General features: G+C 41.3%; 1 protein-coding gene across 1 annotated transcript in view; it reads left to right on the forward strand.

Moving 5' to 3' along the window:
• Nucleotides 1-15454, forward strand: part of CTIF (cap binding complex dependent translation initiation factor) — a 145043-nt gene that overhangs the window by 54299 nt on the left and 75290 nt on the right. The window contains exon 8 of the mRNA XM_072416726.1: nucleotides 12019-12095. Within this exon, the coding sequence (XP_072272827.1) occupies nucleotides 12019-12095 (77 nt within the window). The remainder of the gene's footprint in view (nucleotides 1-12018; nucleotides 12096-15454) is intronic.

The following is a 15454-nucleotide window of genomic DNA, read 5'->3' on the forward strand; positions in this document are numbered from 1 at the left end:
TTGCAGAGCCACATGGACCCCTGATAACCAGTCCCTTAGTACCAGGTTACTACTGCCAGTCTGCACCAACCCAATCTCCTACAGCAATCCATTCCTTGTCTGTTACCAGTTTTCCAGGTTGTAGCTGATGCCTTGCCTTATACCCTGAACCTTTTTATCTCTTACCACTTTGTGGTTGTGGTAGCTTAATATTAGGACCCTTACTCCATCATATTGACACTGGTTAGATCCTGAGTATGTTCTCTTGATTTGAGCAGTTACTAGCTATGGAACTTGTATTCCACAGGTAGGGTTTGCATATTTAACACTCTTACCTTAATTTTTAGTGGTGGTTTACTCTAAACTGGAGCAACAGGCCTTCTCCTTGTAAAACTCTCTTTGGATGTTCCAAAAAATTACTACCATTTGCACTGCTTTGAAATGTTATAAAGTAAAAGATTTTTGTCTCATAATGGGCACAAAAGAAAAGAAGCATCCTTGCCATATAAGAATTATTTTGAGTTTTGTGAGACACAATTGCCATGTTTCTGTGTCTGTGATCATGCAGTTGGTACTGTGCTACAAAACGAAGGTAAGCTATAGTAGATAGGTTTGCCACGGCTGACAAGTATTTGGTTTGTCCAATCCTTCTGCAGGCATCAGTATAACCCAAAGGGTCCAAGTTTTTGGCTTTGTTGTAAAGGTGTTATCAATCTTTTTAAATACGTAGCTTTTATTAAAAAAAAAAAAAAATCCAGTGATCCTGCTAGGAAAGTCGTCGTCATTCAGCAATTTCCTCTTATAGGGTGACCCTGTCCTTGTCTCCCAGCAGTGCCTAAGCATTGTCCAAACTCTCCTGTCTTATAATAAAATGTATTAAATATGTTTTGGGTTTAGCTTTGCCCAGATACTTTTAGGATATTTTACACTTTGAGAGGTGCACGGGTAGCAAAATAATATTTTGTTTTAATAATCATTTCTACTAGCGACAAAATAGTTTTAGGCCAGCTTGTTTTGTGTTCTCTGCCGGTGTGGCCCTGGGAAAAGCATTATGATGTCAGAATCTCTGGAGTCCTGCAGTCCGTTCCGCTTGGAGGACATTCTGGGTGGGCTGCCAGTGGAAATGATCCTTGATTGACACATATTGTGTTTTCTGTGTACCAGAGGAGAGGAAGCACTTTTCCTAACCTCTGAAGACACCAAACTGAGCGAGATGTTTACTCTACACTTGATTACATGTCCTTGTATCAGTTTCCAAGACAGCCGTGCACAACGGCGATTTATGAGGGCAGATGCTGGGCTTTATTGGTCAGGCAGCGCTGAACAGTAGCAAAGACTGCCAGGTGAAAGGTTTGTAAACCTAATATTGACTAATATCATTTAGTGCCAATAACTGTTTTTGTGTCTTTTTGGTGGTATAACCTTATCAATAGATAAGATAGACACAAATGTATGTAGCTCTGTAATCATTATTGCTCCATACATTTATTTTTTATTTGAAAGCAGTGGAAATACCTACATTTGACTTGGCGTCAGTCTCTTGCAATTCACATCAAAGCTAATAATAAATTATAGGAGAGGTGATAAGAAAGCAACTTAAAGGATCTCTAAGCTGATCAAAAACACATTAAGACTACGTAAACATATCAGATGATCGTCATCCGACTATTGCTTTGGGAATGATATCGGACGAGAATCTGACGTGTGTACAGCGGCCGTTCGTTGTCTTGGTGGACCAACAAATAACCGTAATGCATGTGATGGGGAGAGAGCGCAGCGGGGTGCCGCTCCGTTGTTCTCCCCTCTTGATATGTATAGAGCTCGTTGATGCATCGTTCTGTCTTTTGTCGTTGGAAAGGATTGTGAAATGTGACTTTACACAACCTTATGCCTCACTCATAACCTTGTCACAAGACTTTTCTAGAGCTGCCCCTATTCTCTGGAATGGTCTTCCTCGTCCTATTCAGCTTGCTCCTACTTTCTGCTCATTTAAAAGAGCACTAAAACCCATCTTTTCAAACTTGCCTACCCGGCTTCTTCTGTCTCTTAAACCCTCACTACTTCCCACCATTCCATATCCTCCTCCTATTGTATGAGACTTCCCCCACCTCCTAGATTGTAAGCTCTTCAGGGCAGGGTCCTCCTGTGTCACTGTCTGTAGTCATTTGGAACCTCTCTTTAATGTACAGCGCTGCATAATATGTTGGTGCTATCTAAATCTTGTTTAGTAATAATAATGCAACTTTGCATTGAATCCCAAGTCTTTTTTTGGTGTACATATTCGGAAACGCTTTAGCAATCTATCCTTTTATATTGGGTGCACATTAGTTTAATGCAGATTCGTAGTGTAACCCTGAAAGATCACAGATTTACTTATTGTCTTCCCTATTTGTATTGTATTCCCTATTTAATGTACAGCGCTGCATAATATGTTGGCACTATATAAATCCTGTTTAATAATAATAATATTAATTGTCTCATCGATCATTTTTTTTTTTGTATGCTATTGTTTATTTTCCCAGCCTGTTGTATTGAGGATCAGGGCTTTCTATATTCAGCTCAGTCTTCATATTTCCTATTGTCTTTTCCCCCGCCATGTTTGTGTCAGAGGGAAATAAATCCAGAATTATATCCATCATGAGAAAGCTCATTTCTTAGCTTTGTTGTAACCCTTTTAGTTTGTTTAAAGAAATAATGCAGCGAGGCATTTCCTGCTTCTTAAAATGCATCCCCTGGCTAGGAAAGTCCTCGCACCCCCCTCCTCTCCTCGTAGCATTTCCTCTCCGGGTTTATAAATAGACACGGCTACAATGTAACACACACTGGGATTTCTGGACCAGGCTCACTTCCTGTCTGCTGCCGCCAGGTAAAGGCCATCGGTAGGGGGCCAACGAACGTGACCTCCTCCGTGTTTGTGAGCGTCGCTCACGTGGAAAGCCTGGGAAATACCCCTTATAGACAGGCCCACATTTCCCATGACAATACATTGAAATGGGCCTGTGTCTCCAGGAACAGATGCATAAATGTATGGCATACAACAAGTAACCAATATGCTTTCAGTTCTTCTCTGAAAAAATTACATTTCAGGGAACCTGTCGCCAGACCATTCACTTAAAAAAAAAAAAAAAACCCTGAAAGGTATATTATTACCTTTATTATTATTACACAGTATTTATATAGCGCCGACATAATACACAGCGCTGTACAAAGTCATATTATAGCTGTCCCTCAAAGGGGCTCACAATCTAATGTCTCCATCATAGTTATATGTCATTACCACAGGTCAATTTTGGGGGAAGCCAATTACCTTACTGCATGTTTTTGGAATGTGGGAGGAAACCGGAGTACCCGGAGGGAGATCCTGCAAACTCCATGCAGATAGAGTCCTGGCTGAGATTGGAACCTGGTACCTAGCGGTGCAAAGGCCAGAGTGCTAACCACTGAGCCACCGTGCTGCCATATGTACATTTACGGAATTTCATACATTATATTTAATGTGTAGACATCCAAAAGCTGTCAGACTCTTGACTAGGTGCCACTATCTTGCATATCATGAAGTTAAAGCGGAAAAAAATAGAAAAAAAAACATTTGACCAAGCAAACCATTTATTGGAGAAGGACAGACACAGCTCAGTGTTCTTACAGAACCCCAGCTATAATTATTATATCCACAGCTCACAGTATATTTAGTGTTGTGGTCAGTGGGAAAATTCCTCTTACATTGCTGACCATTGATAAGAATGTCACCCTTACAGATAGCCAAAAAGATCATTGGTAACTGATCATTGCTCAAGGAACCCCTGGAAACCTCTGGAGGAACCCTAGATGAAAAACACTGACCCGGTACAACATTTGCATTGGATCTGTGTGTACTGCCTCAAATATTGTACAGGTCACCTTAGTTCTGCTAACACATTTCTGACCCATCAAGGCATGGACTCCATAAGGTGTCCTGTGGTATCTGACATCTTTAAGCCAGGTGACAAAGTCGCTAAGACTAATGGCTTTCTGTGTCCTGGAGGCCATGGTCTCCAAATCATTTAAAATGCAAAATTTAGAGTGGTCACCAGCAGAGAAACAATGTTCTAATCCCTCGCCACTGTTCAAAGCCAGAAGTACAGTATGAGCCGAACATAACTCATTTATTAGGTCATTTTTACCGGGAAAAATTGTCCCTAGAATACCTGCCAGCTTGCACTTTTTAGAACAATAATTCAGACAGCAAGCCGTCCCTTTTTGTTCTGATTTCCTCACAGTCCGCTGCTTTTCCTTCGTGGTGTTCGTGTACGTGATGAGCAGCAGGTATTTTATGAATGGCTTTTTGGCGTTGTTAGTGAGGAGCGAGGGACAACGTGACACGGCGTGACTCCTGGCTGGAAAGCCGGCTCGCTGGTCAGCCTTCGTCTAGAGGAAGCTTTCTTCCAGGACTGGGAACAATGCCGGGGTCAGCCGTGTGAACCTCGCTCCTACACCCTCTTCCTTCCATTGTCAGGGGGATGTGAGGCTCCTTCGTGTGCGCCTCTGTTTGGGTGAGAGAATTGTGATGAGCGCAAGTCTGCTGGTGACAGGTGCCAAGAGGAATGTAGGTGATAGGTTGTCAGTTTGTCAAGGGATATTCCCATAATTGTAATCGCAGCAAGGAACAGGTTTCTGTATGGCTCGCCAACAGGAGAGGGAGCTATTGAGGCAGGATGAGGGTACAAAGGGCCCATTCACATCCGTGAATTGTAAAAAAGCACATTACCTGCCTTTGTGTTCTGCATTGCCATTCATTTTAATATCACACCAATATCCCGTGACGACTAACCTGCAGTTCGCTGCAAGAAATGCTGCTTGCATGTTTTGGTGCATTAGGCAACAATAATATACCACAGAGTGTGTTCTCTTTAGCCCCTTTTAGCTGGGCGCACCACCTGGCACTTTTCAGGAACCACCCGGCTGTTTTTGGGTGGTTACTGAAGACTTGGGTCACAATACAGGGGCTGCCACTCGCCTATAATTTCTTCCCATCCGGCCTAAAAAACTATTTTGGGTTCAACACTGAACACAGAAAAATAAATGGGCCCTAATGAGAAAATGTAATGTTGGCCAAACCAATTGCCTTCCAGCTCTCACTTTCACACAGAAATTTAGAAAATAATTCCAAGAACCCTATTGGTTGCTCTGACAAAATTTAACCTACATTTCTAGCTTTGCACCCAAAGTGGGACACCTTTGAAAATGGGCAGTGCCTAGGACATTTAAACAACCTATTTGACCTAATTTATTAAAGTTCTCCAAGAATAGAAGAGAATTGTGGAGTACCTGGGTGATTCAGCAAACATAAAATCAATTAATTGTGGAGCAAACCCAGCTTCCCCAATGATAGTCTAACTACTCTATTCTTAGCGACCTTAAAAAACAAATTGGGACCATTGAACCCCTCTCTGTAATACATGCACATTCTCCATGTTTTGCCTCTTTGCTTAACCCTGCAAGCACAGAACATTTCCAGATGATCTACTAAGAAATCCAGTGATCTCCTAATTCCCTGACTACACAGTGCCTGCTTTACTGATATCCCCAGCAGTGTTGTCAGATTTCTTTCACTGATTTACAGAACTCCTCATCTTCGTGACATGAATGTGGGTAGGTGTTGTGTAGTCTAGCAGAGCTGGGCTAACAACACTGCCTGGAATTTTGATGCAGTACAGGCAGCGTTGTAAGTGAATACAATAGACGTTGGGCATCCTCTGGATTTCTGCCATATCAACAGGAGTTCTTTGTGCAGATTTACTGTTTATTTTGCTTAGAACTACACAGCCCAACTCCAGACCCAACTTTGTTTGCTTTCAGATGGAGCAGATGACCTCCATTAAGGTATTGTTTGTATCCACACTTGGGGAGATTTCCCCTGCTTCCTGTTATTGGGGGGTTCACTGAGCAATCATTCCATTTTGTAGTGGTTTGGGGAAGACCTAGAATCTCAAGGTTTCATTTTAATCTCTGTCTTCCTGTCCTAGTGTCAATGGTATAGGAAATGGGGTCACCGACTGCACTAAGAACCTGGGCACAAACTATTCTGGTAAAGAAAAGGGGGTTTAGTATTTTAGAACCTAAATGGTTACAACTTATTAATATTATTATTACTCAGTATTTATAAAGCAACAAGATATTACGCATACCTGTACAAAGGGACTCACAATGTCCCGTTCATAGTAATATCTCATTATTACAGTCTAAGGACAATTTTGGGGGTAAGCGAATTAACCTAACTGCATGTTTTTTCAGTTTAGGTATGATCCTTTTTACAGGTAAGTCTGTACCTTGGCCCCTGTGTCAGATAGCCCCTTCATTCTGTACCTCACTACCTCCATCTGGAAGGCCACACAAATATTACAAAGGTGGCAAAAAAAGGGATTGTACTTGCTTGGATTTTGGGAAAGTCACCTTCACACCATTTATTGTAATTTGCCTTTAACTGTTCTCCAGCGACCTCTAGGCCATTGGCAGCTGCACATGTGAGAGATGCTGCAGGAACAGCTGGTTGTCCTAAGGGTTAATGTATATGCAGCTGGAACAAATACAGGCGCTGTTGAACTTCCTCAATTACGCAGATCTTTCAGCTTTCGATTGCCAGGTTTCGGAAACGTGACTCACCGTGCGCATCTCTCCATGTCCCTCCTGTGGAATTTTAGTGAAACCCCCTTGCGCCTGCCATTACCACCAGCTGCGTCCTCTGTTTGTATTACAGCATATGATTTACTTTAATTTCTAAGTCTTTGGAATGTTATAAAAACAAACTTCCATTGCCTAGATGCAGCTGCCTGCGATAGAAAGAGCTCGGCTGCAAAAAAGTGGGTTAAGTAAAGGGAAAGTTGTGATGTCCATAGCAACCTACTAGTTCAAAGGCAAATATTAGGCAGCACAGCTAAGGAATTGTCATCTCGCATTTTGAAATGGAATTCTGGTCTTACTTCCTATCAGGATCAGTGTTTGCATGGAGCTTGTGTATTGATTAATGGAATACATAGGCACGCATGCATGGAGATGGCACACAAATATATACACTGTGAAAAAGTATTTCCTTTCCTTTTTTTTCTTCTTCTTCCCAAAATGTTATACTCTCCTCTTTTCTCCTGCAAGATCTGGCCTGCTCTCATTTTATCTGCATATGAGCAAAAAAATCCCATTCTTTTCATATGACTGAATGGGATTTGCATGCACAAAAATGGGCGGACCACCCAGAGGGTACATTTTGGTCCCTGTTGCTTTCCATGGGCTACATATTGTGGGATCTGCAGGAATATGAACAGGTAAGTGTAAGACTTGGGTCCCGCACTTGAGGGGTAACTTTATGTTTGATTGTCAGCGCTTCCATCAATCATAGGAACACAGACTATCAATTTATAGGGTTTCCTAAACTAATTCCTCGCTGAAACACTGAATTTGGGGCTTTTCTTTTAAAGTGCTGTACAATGGACACACATACTTACACACCTCGATTGGGTCCCGCACTGTCACGGAATCCTCCTTGTCCACACCACCATGTTCGCCCTTTTTCACCCGATCTTGCACTGCAAAGCCAATAATCAGGCGACGTAGCCTACTGTAAAAGGGGAAAAAAAGAAAGCCAATCTCACTGCGCATGCACAGAAGGAGCAGCCCAGAACCTCCTAGGGTACGTGACATGACATACGTAACCCCGGAGGCTCCCATTGCTTTGTGTTGGCATGCCAACACATGTCAGTGTCACGTCGGCCTCGTTTCCTGGCTGGAGGACATCTACCACCATCATCTAGTCTTTTCCTTCTAGTCCCTGGCCAGCTCTGTTCATTCATTTGCTTTCAATTCTTTCAATCATGTAAGCTCAGCATTTGGAAATACAGCTTTCCTAGGAACTTCATCTGTTCATCATCAGTCTTCAAACTGATATTACCCATCAAGGCACTTGTGGAACCCCTCCTAGGTGTCGGCCTATTGATATTTGTATAACTACTCCTAGGAGCCTGCCCATTGATAATCGCGTAACTCATCCAAGAGGCAGCCCAATAATAATTGCGGAAGTCCTGCTAGAAGCCAGCCCCTTGATATTTGCGGAGCTCCTCCTAGGAGCCAGCTCGCTGATAATTTGCAGGACTCCTCCTAGGAGCCAGCCCGTTGATATTTGCGGAGCTCTTCCTGGGAGCCGGCCCATGACTTTTGTTAGAGCTCAAGGCTCTTGAATAGGGAGCTGTGATGTTTTCAGGAAGCTATGCACAGCACTGCAAATCCTTAAATCCTTACATCAGTTGCATAGACCAAACCATAGAGCCAGGGATTTCACCAAGTCTAAAATACGACATGTCATTTAAATGGAAATATTTTATTAAAGGAAAGGAACCAGGGCAGACAAAATAAATGTATCCTAAACTTCAGTTAAGATAAATGCAGCACCAATATTTCAATATGTGTTCTTACAGAAAATCCAATACACATTCCCTTAATAACTAGAGTCGCCTCTTTCGATCTTTTCCTCTTTTGATTAGTAGCCAAGGTATTGATAAGACCACTTAGCATCCATATTAACACCAGATGTTAATATATGTCTATTTTTTCTGTTCAGGAGCAAATATTTGTTAGGAAGGGGGAGTGTTCTAAAATAAGAAAGAATTTGGAATCACAAGAGAGATTTTTGCATGTGCAATAAGCTTTTTTAATGAGCTGCGTCTGTCCCGAGTCCAAAGTTTTCTGGTAACTAAAAGCAGATCCTTTAATGTTGTGAGTGTTGCTTTTCTTTCTCCGACGGGTCTTTTGTATCGCCGGATGATCTTTTAAACATGGTGCTCTGCTAAGAAGTCTTAAGGATAATTGCTTTTTCATTAGTTGGCAATATCTTCAGAGGCAGTAAAAGAAGATTTCTGCAATCTGGGGATGAAGATCGGAAGGTCAAGATGTAAAGTGTGTAGAATGTTATTGGCAGAACAGAACACTTCCAGAGCACTCTTTACCCTTATGAACCCGACTACGTCATAGTCACTGGCGGGAGTTTGGATTTTTTTTTTTTTTTGTTGCAAACTGCAATAACCGATGCCAATGCAGCCAATCAGATTTCACCATTTATGAAAGCGCATGTGTAATTAAACCTATAGGGAAATTTAGCAGCACACCTATTGTAGTGACCACTATCTAACAAGGGAGTTACATGAGAGAGAGAGAGAGAGAAGTAAAATTCCACAAATTGGTATCAGGTCCTTGTAGCAAAAAGGCACAGGCAATGTCCCTTCTCCAATAAGTATTCTTACTGTCTATCTACCAAAATTCTCTATGGTGTGCATACACTACCCGTGTGGGTACCAAGTCTGCATGAGGCGAATGGATAATATTATTCACTGGATAATATTATCCTGGCCCAGCCATTCAACATGGCCAATGATCAGAATGTGGAAAGGGAGAAGACCGTGGCACCCATGATGCAGTGGGGATGGTTTAATAACCTTGGGGGTTAGTTTTGCTTTAATTCCTATCTCATCTCCAGTGTTCTCCCCAGCCCCTTTTAGCCGGGTGCACCACCCAGCACTTTTCAGTAATCACCCGGCTGTTTTTGGATAGTTACTGATGAGTTGGGTTACAATACAGGTACTGCCACCCGCCTAAAATTTCTTCCCACCCAGCTTAAAAAGAATTCTGGGTTGAGCACTGATCTCTATGACGGGAAGTAATGGTAAATCCTTCCAGCAGGTTGCATATGGGAAAGAAAATTAGAATGTAGTCATTTGCAGGACTGATATACACAGGCCTTTTTTCGCTGACGCTTTTTCAATTTGTAAGTAACCAGGCCAACACCATGGGGCGAAATTTCCATATATTCTAAGTGAAGAAATAATTCTGATTTCTTCTTTACATTTAAGCCTTTCTGCATTCTTTTAGTGTTCACCTTCAATGTAAGTCAATGAGAATGTACCTTAAACACCTTCTTTATGGCATTTGATAGCCCCATTTTTTCAGTATCCTTCTCTATCATTTCTGGGCTATTCACGTGAATAAACAAAAAATAACACACAAACATGATAAATGTTGTACGTTTTTAAACTATAGCCGTTGTGAGCAAGACTTCAAGGAAATTTGAGAAATATGGAATCGCCCTATGCTGATTTTCTCATCTTGCAGATTGTTGTCTGGCTGTCATCCTTTTCCAGTGGCTTCTTTGCTTTGAAACACCAAGAACAAATGTATTTCTAACTTATTGGATTCATAATAATTCTGAGTAAAGACTTGCAGGATTCATAAAATATTCTCAATTCTTTATAAAAATCAACTGTAAGGGTGGAATGTTATGGCCCACCAAGGGAGAACCCAAATATAATAAAATGAAACAATTAGCCTAACTTATTAGAGCTCTCTAAGGCTGGAGAAGATACACTTTCATCAGTGAAGCCGGGTGATCCATAAAACCTGGAATGGATCTGGTCTAGGACTGCAAACATTTGCTAACAAACATAAAAATTAGTAAAAAAAATAGTAAACCTGGCGGTTTTTCTTTGTTATAGGTATTAACATTGTATAACATTGTACTAACTTTTTATATGGAACATAAGTATTCACATTAAACATATTTTGAAGTATAGCCACAAAAAAACCCAGTCCTTTCTGTTTACCTGTTTTTGCAACATAAAAACACTTTTAAGAAAATCCATTCCAAGTTTGCTGGATGACCAAGGTTCACTGATGAAAGTGTATCCTCACCAGTCTTGGAGTTTTATTAAATCCGTGCCATTGAGTCACTAATGAAAAATAAAGCCTGCAGATCTAATATTCAGACCTTTGAATTTCTGCTCTTTTTTTTTTTTGCCAGGTTAGCAACTCGCCAACAGGTCCCTGGCGTTTTCAGGAGCCATCAGAGCAAATTTAAAAAATTGTGGCCATGGGTTAGTTTTGCACATTAAAGACACTTAGCTGGAGATCCCACTTTAGCAGCCGTCGCCTACATTTGTTGTCATGTGAATCTTTGCTTTTGACATATTTATCTCATGAAGTAGAACTAAAGAATCACTTAAAAACGTCAGGCGGGGTTTTATTGCAGGAAGGAAGAGGCGACATCCCTTCTGTAATAAGCAATCTTACCTGCCTGATCGCTGTCTTTGTCAAAATTGCTGAGCTGCACATGTTCATGTTGGTTGCTGGAACACCTGGCACATCCCGGCTTCCAATGCGTTTGCAGGGACTTAATAAAATCCCGGGAGTTGTGTAACCCGGCCAATTAAGATGGACAAAGCTCCGGAATGAGTAAGAGGACAGCAGCCCCCACGACTGAATGGGGACAGTTAAATATAAAGAGGGTTTAATTCCTTTCAAAGACATACAAATGTTTGATGCCGTTGTCACCATAGGACTCTTTGCACAGTTTTTATTATTATTTTACAATATTTATATAGCGCCAGCATATTATGCAGCGCTGTACATTAAATTAGGGGTTGTAAATGACAGACAGATACAGACAGTGACACAGGAGGAGGAGAGGACCCTGCCCCGAAGTGCTTACGAACTTTTATGGGAACATTTTTTAGTTTAAAGGTAATTTTATAATAAATTGCATACATCATGATATTCCTTTTGTGAGAAAAGGATCAAAATGTCCCAATGGAACTTTTAAGCTTATGCTGAGGTTATGTTACTCCGTTATGAGCCTGGCTCTTTAAACCCTGCGGCATTGTCTGATCCACCAAACAAGTCTGCTGTATTTTTGGATTCTAAAAGCATTACATTGTGTGCATAGTACATCTGCAGAGATTGTAAATCCATTCATAGGCCTAAGAGAAAAGTTAAAGGCTTAGGTGAACCGTCCTCGGATCCGACTACAGTTACCTTGGCAACCCGTTTTTATTATGCGTCCTCACAAGATCTTTATGTCATGAGTGCCGTCTTTTTCCTATTCAGTCTTTACGTTTTGACCTTCGCATGTTTTTCTCATTGCAATGTACAGATTCTTGATGCCGGTGTCACCGTAGGGCATATTGTTTGCCAACAAAATTTCACAGAAGATTAATTGCCGACTTTTTATTTTCTCTTTTCTTCCCTCAGGGATATCACCCTCAGCCTCACGATGCAGAGATAGCACACACCAAAAAGTTATTCCGGAGGAAAAGAAATGACAGGCGGTAAGAGTTAAATCATGTTATCCGATGTCTCTTCCTTGTATGAACTGCAAAGAGATTTTCATATACAGATCTCCAGGTGGAGTTTAAATTGGCAAAGGCAGGGACCGCAATGGGGGATATCCACTGCCCTTAATTTCCTCCCGTGCTGTCAGTTTTATATTATTTAGAGTGTTTATATAGCACCAACATATTACATAGAGCCTTACAAAGTCCATGGTCATGTGACTAGCTGTCCCTCAAAGGAGCTCACAATCTAATGTCCCTACCATAATCATATGTCATTAATGTAGTCTAAGGTCAATGTTGGGGGAAGCCAATTAACCTAACTGCATGTTTTTGGAATATGGGAGGAAACCGGAGTACCCGGAGGTACCCATACAAACACAGGGAGAACCTGCAAACTCCATGCAGATGGTGTCCTGTCCAAGATTCAAACCTGTGACCTAGCGCTGCAAAAGCTTGAGCTTCTGAGCCACCGTGCTTACCGTATACCCCCTTTAGAAAGGAGGAATGTCAGTTCTATGAAGGTTCTTTCTTTTCATTGTCCAATCAGTAGACCTGTTAAGGAAAGTTGACTAAAGCACAGTACAGATTTTTGTTGCAAGAAATTTTTTTTTCGTGATTGCTTCCAGTGTCAGGAGAATGAATGACCTCTGTAGATACAGCACTGTTCTGTTATATAGAGAGAGAAGGAGGGAGGATGAGCAAGCTGCACCCCACTTTGCTTTAATACATGGGAAGTACAGGGGTCACCCCCTCCTCAGTCCACTATACACATGCTAGGTGTTTGTTCAAGCCAAGATTATTCATGTAAGGCAACAATCATTTAGCATGTAGCCTAAAAATGCAAAACTTCAGCACCACTTTGGGTTTTTACTGCAGTTATTCATTAGACGGTTTTAAAGTATTGCTAAGCCTGAGGAAGAAGTAGATGGGTGATGTACACAGAGGGTGCTTGCAGCCATAGGACTTGGGTAGGGTGGAGGGGATTGTTTGTATTCGGTCGGGGTTCTTTTTTTTTTATGATGTGAACTATTCCTATTGTCATGAAAATCTCTTTATATTGGTTTAATAAAAAACATCCAGAGCCAGTAAAGGAATCTCTTAGGGACCTAAAGCAATGAAGCCGCACCGGAATGTCTATTTGGGTTTTATTTCTTGCCTTGGTTCACTGATAAAGCTCCAGGCAGCAGCAGAAACCTGGTTCTAAACCTTTCTTCAGACAGAACGTGATGACAAACCTTTAACATTGTGCAATTCAGATAATTACTACTAATACCATTGTATGTAATAAAGTGAATGAATGTTACTAGGTATTATTAACTACCACTACATATACTGTTTATTGTGTGTGGACACCTGGCCATCACAGCTTTATAAAATTGCTGGACAACCCATTCCTGAACCATGGAATTGGCCCCTCTTTGCACCCTTTTTCTTTTTTAGGAAGTCTTTCCACAACCTTTTGTAGTAAGGTGAAGACCTAGAATAGTCACTGTTTACATTTCATCCCAAAGGTATTTTTAAGGGTTGAGGTCGGGCCCTGGAAAGACCTTTTGCATGCCCCCACACCATACTGGTTAAACCTTGTGTTTATGGAGCTGGATTTGGGCGCATAGGCAAAGCCGTACTTTAAACAGAAAATGGCCTTCATGAAGCTGTTGCCACAAGTATGGAAGTGCTGGGTTGTCTATAATGTTAGGTTTCTACAGCCCCATAGCTGTAAATATTTAATATGACATCTAAGGCGCATGCTGGCTCTTGCCGAGATTTGCAGTGGCTGATATCTCTGCCAATCTCGTCCTTTTTGATGGAGGTTTTTGCAAGAGAAGGTTTTTGCATCTGCCTGTATTAAGATGGATTCCTACATACAGAGACACGGTGAATAGTAAGCCCATTTTGGGGAATGATCAGCTTTTTGAAACTCACAGGCAATACTAAATAAAAGTTTTTTTATCTTAACTATGATCTGTTGAAATCACAGCTTTTGGAAATCTGTTTCTCCGTAACCATATTCTTCCCTGGAAACACTCATACTTAACAATTTAGAATTGTGTCCTCCTACGGGACATACTTCGGCCATATAGTGTAGGTGTGATGGTCAATAGTCCACATAACATTGGCCATATGGTGTACGTATTATTGGCCATCGTTATTTCTATTATTATTAATACACAGTATTTTTATAGTGCCATCATATTATGCTGTACAAAGTCAAAAGTCATGTCACTAGCTATCCCTCAAAGGAGCTCACAATCTAATGTCTCTACCATAGTCATATGTCATCAATACAGTCTAAGGTCAAATTTAGGGGGGAAGCCAATTAACCCAACTGCATGTTTTTGGAATGTGGGAGGAAACGGTTCCGGAGGTAACCTATGCAAACACAGGGAGAACCTGCAAACTCCATCCATATATTCCCCCGGCCGTGATTAAACGTGGGACCCAGCGCTGCAAAGGCCAGAGCGCTAACCACTGAGCAACCGTGCTGCCTATTGCTTTATTTTTATGAAGTTGTGTTGGGTGTTCAGTACAAATATAAGTGCTCCCTTTTACCCTTGCCCTAGTAGAATCCCAAATATGTAATATAATAAAACCAGTCCTAGTTGGGAGTTGTTCTTTTGCTGAAAGTCACTTGCAGAAATAACAGTCCTCACACTCACCTAGCCACCCATAGCATGGACATCTCAAGCACACAATGTGAGGACAATCCTGTTTGTGTCAGGCTATACACATGCTGTTAATTACAAAGGATCTGCACTCATCCTGTAAAGTGGAATTTTCTTTCTTTATATGTTAAACTTGTGCTTGTAACTCGTTTTTATTTCTCCACATGATTAAAGGAGCTCATTTAGACCCATTCTGCTGCACACATGATCTGGACAGGCCCCAGGTTCCTCTTTCAGCAGATGCTCTGGGCTGACACAAAACAGGTTTAGATGTGACAGTATTTGGGGGTGCAGATGTCTTGTTTTAGCCTTTGGCTAAAGCATTGCTCAGGGAATGTTGCAGCAAGGGCTAAGGCTACCTTCTGACTAATATTTTAAGTTTTGTTGTGTGTGAAAAATGTGTTTGTCAATGTTTTAGGTTGTGTTACAGTATACAGAGGATCAATGAACTCATTGTGGCACATATTATATTTTACTGTTTTGGTATACTCCCCAGTAGAGTGCCATGCTGCCATTTTACATTGTGTTTGAGCTCTGGCAGGAAGGGAGACCCAGTGCACACTCTGCAAAAGTGGAACTGAACCCCCATGGGCCGACTGAAAAGTTGTGGCAAGTATATGATCATCACAGACCAATACATCCTCGGCTGTCAGTTTAAATTGTTGGGTGTGTATATGTATATATGTGTGT

Source organism: Pyxicephalus adspersus, chromosome 6 (genome assembly GCF_032062135.1).
Source record: "Pyxicephalus adspersus chromosome 6, UCB_Pads_2.0, whole genome shotgun sequence".
Taxonomy (NCBI): domain Eukaryota; kingdom Metazoa; phylum Chordata; class Amphibia; order Anura; family Pyxicephalidae; genus Pyxicephalus; species Pyxicephalus adspersus.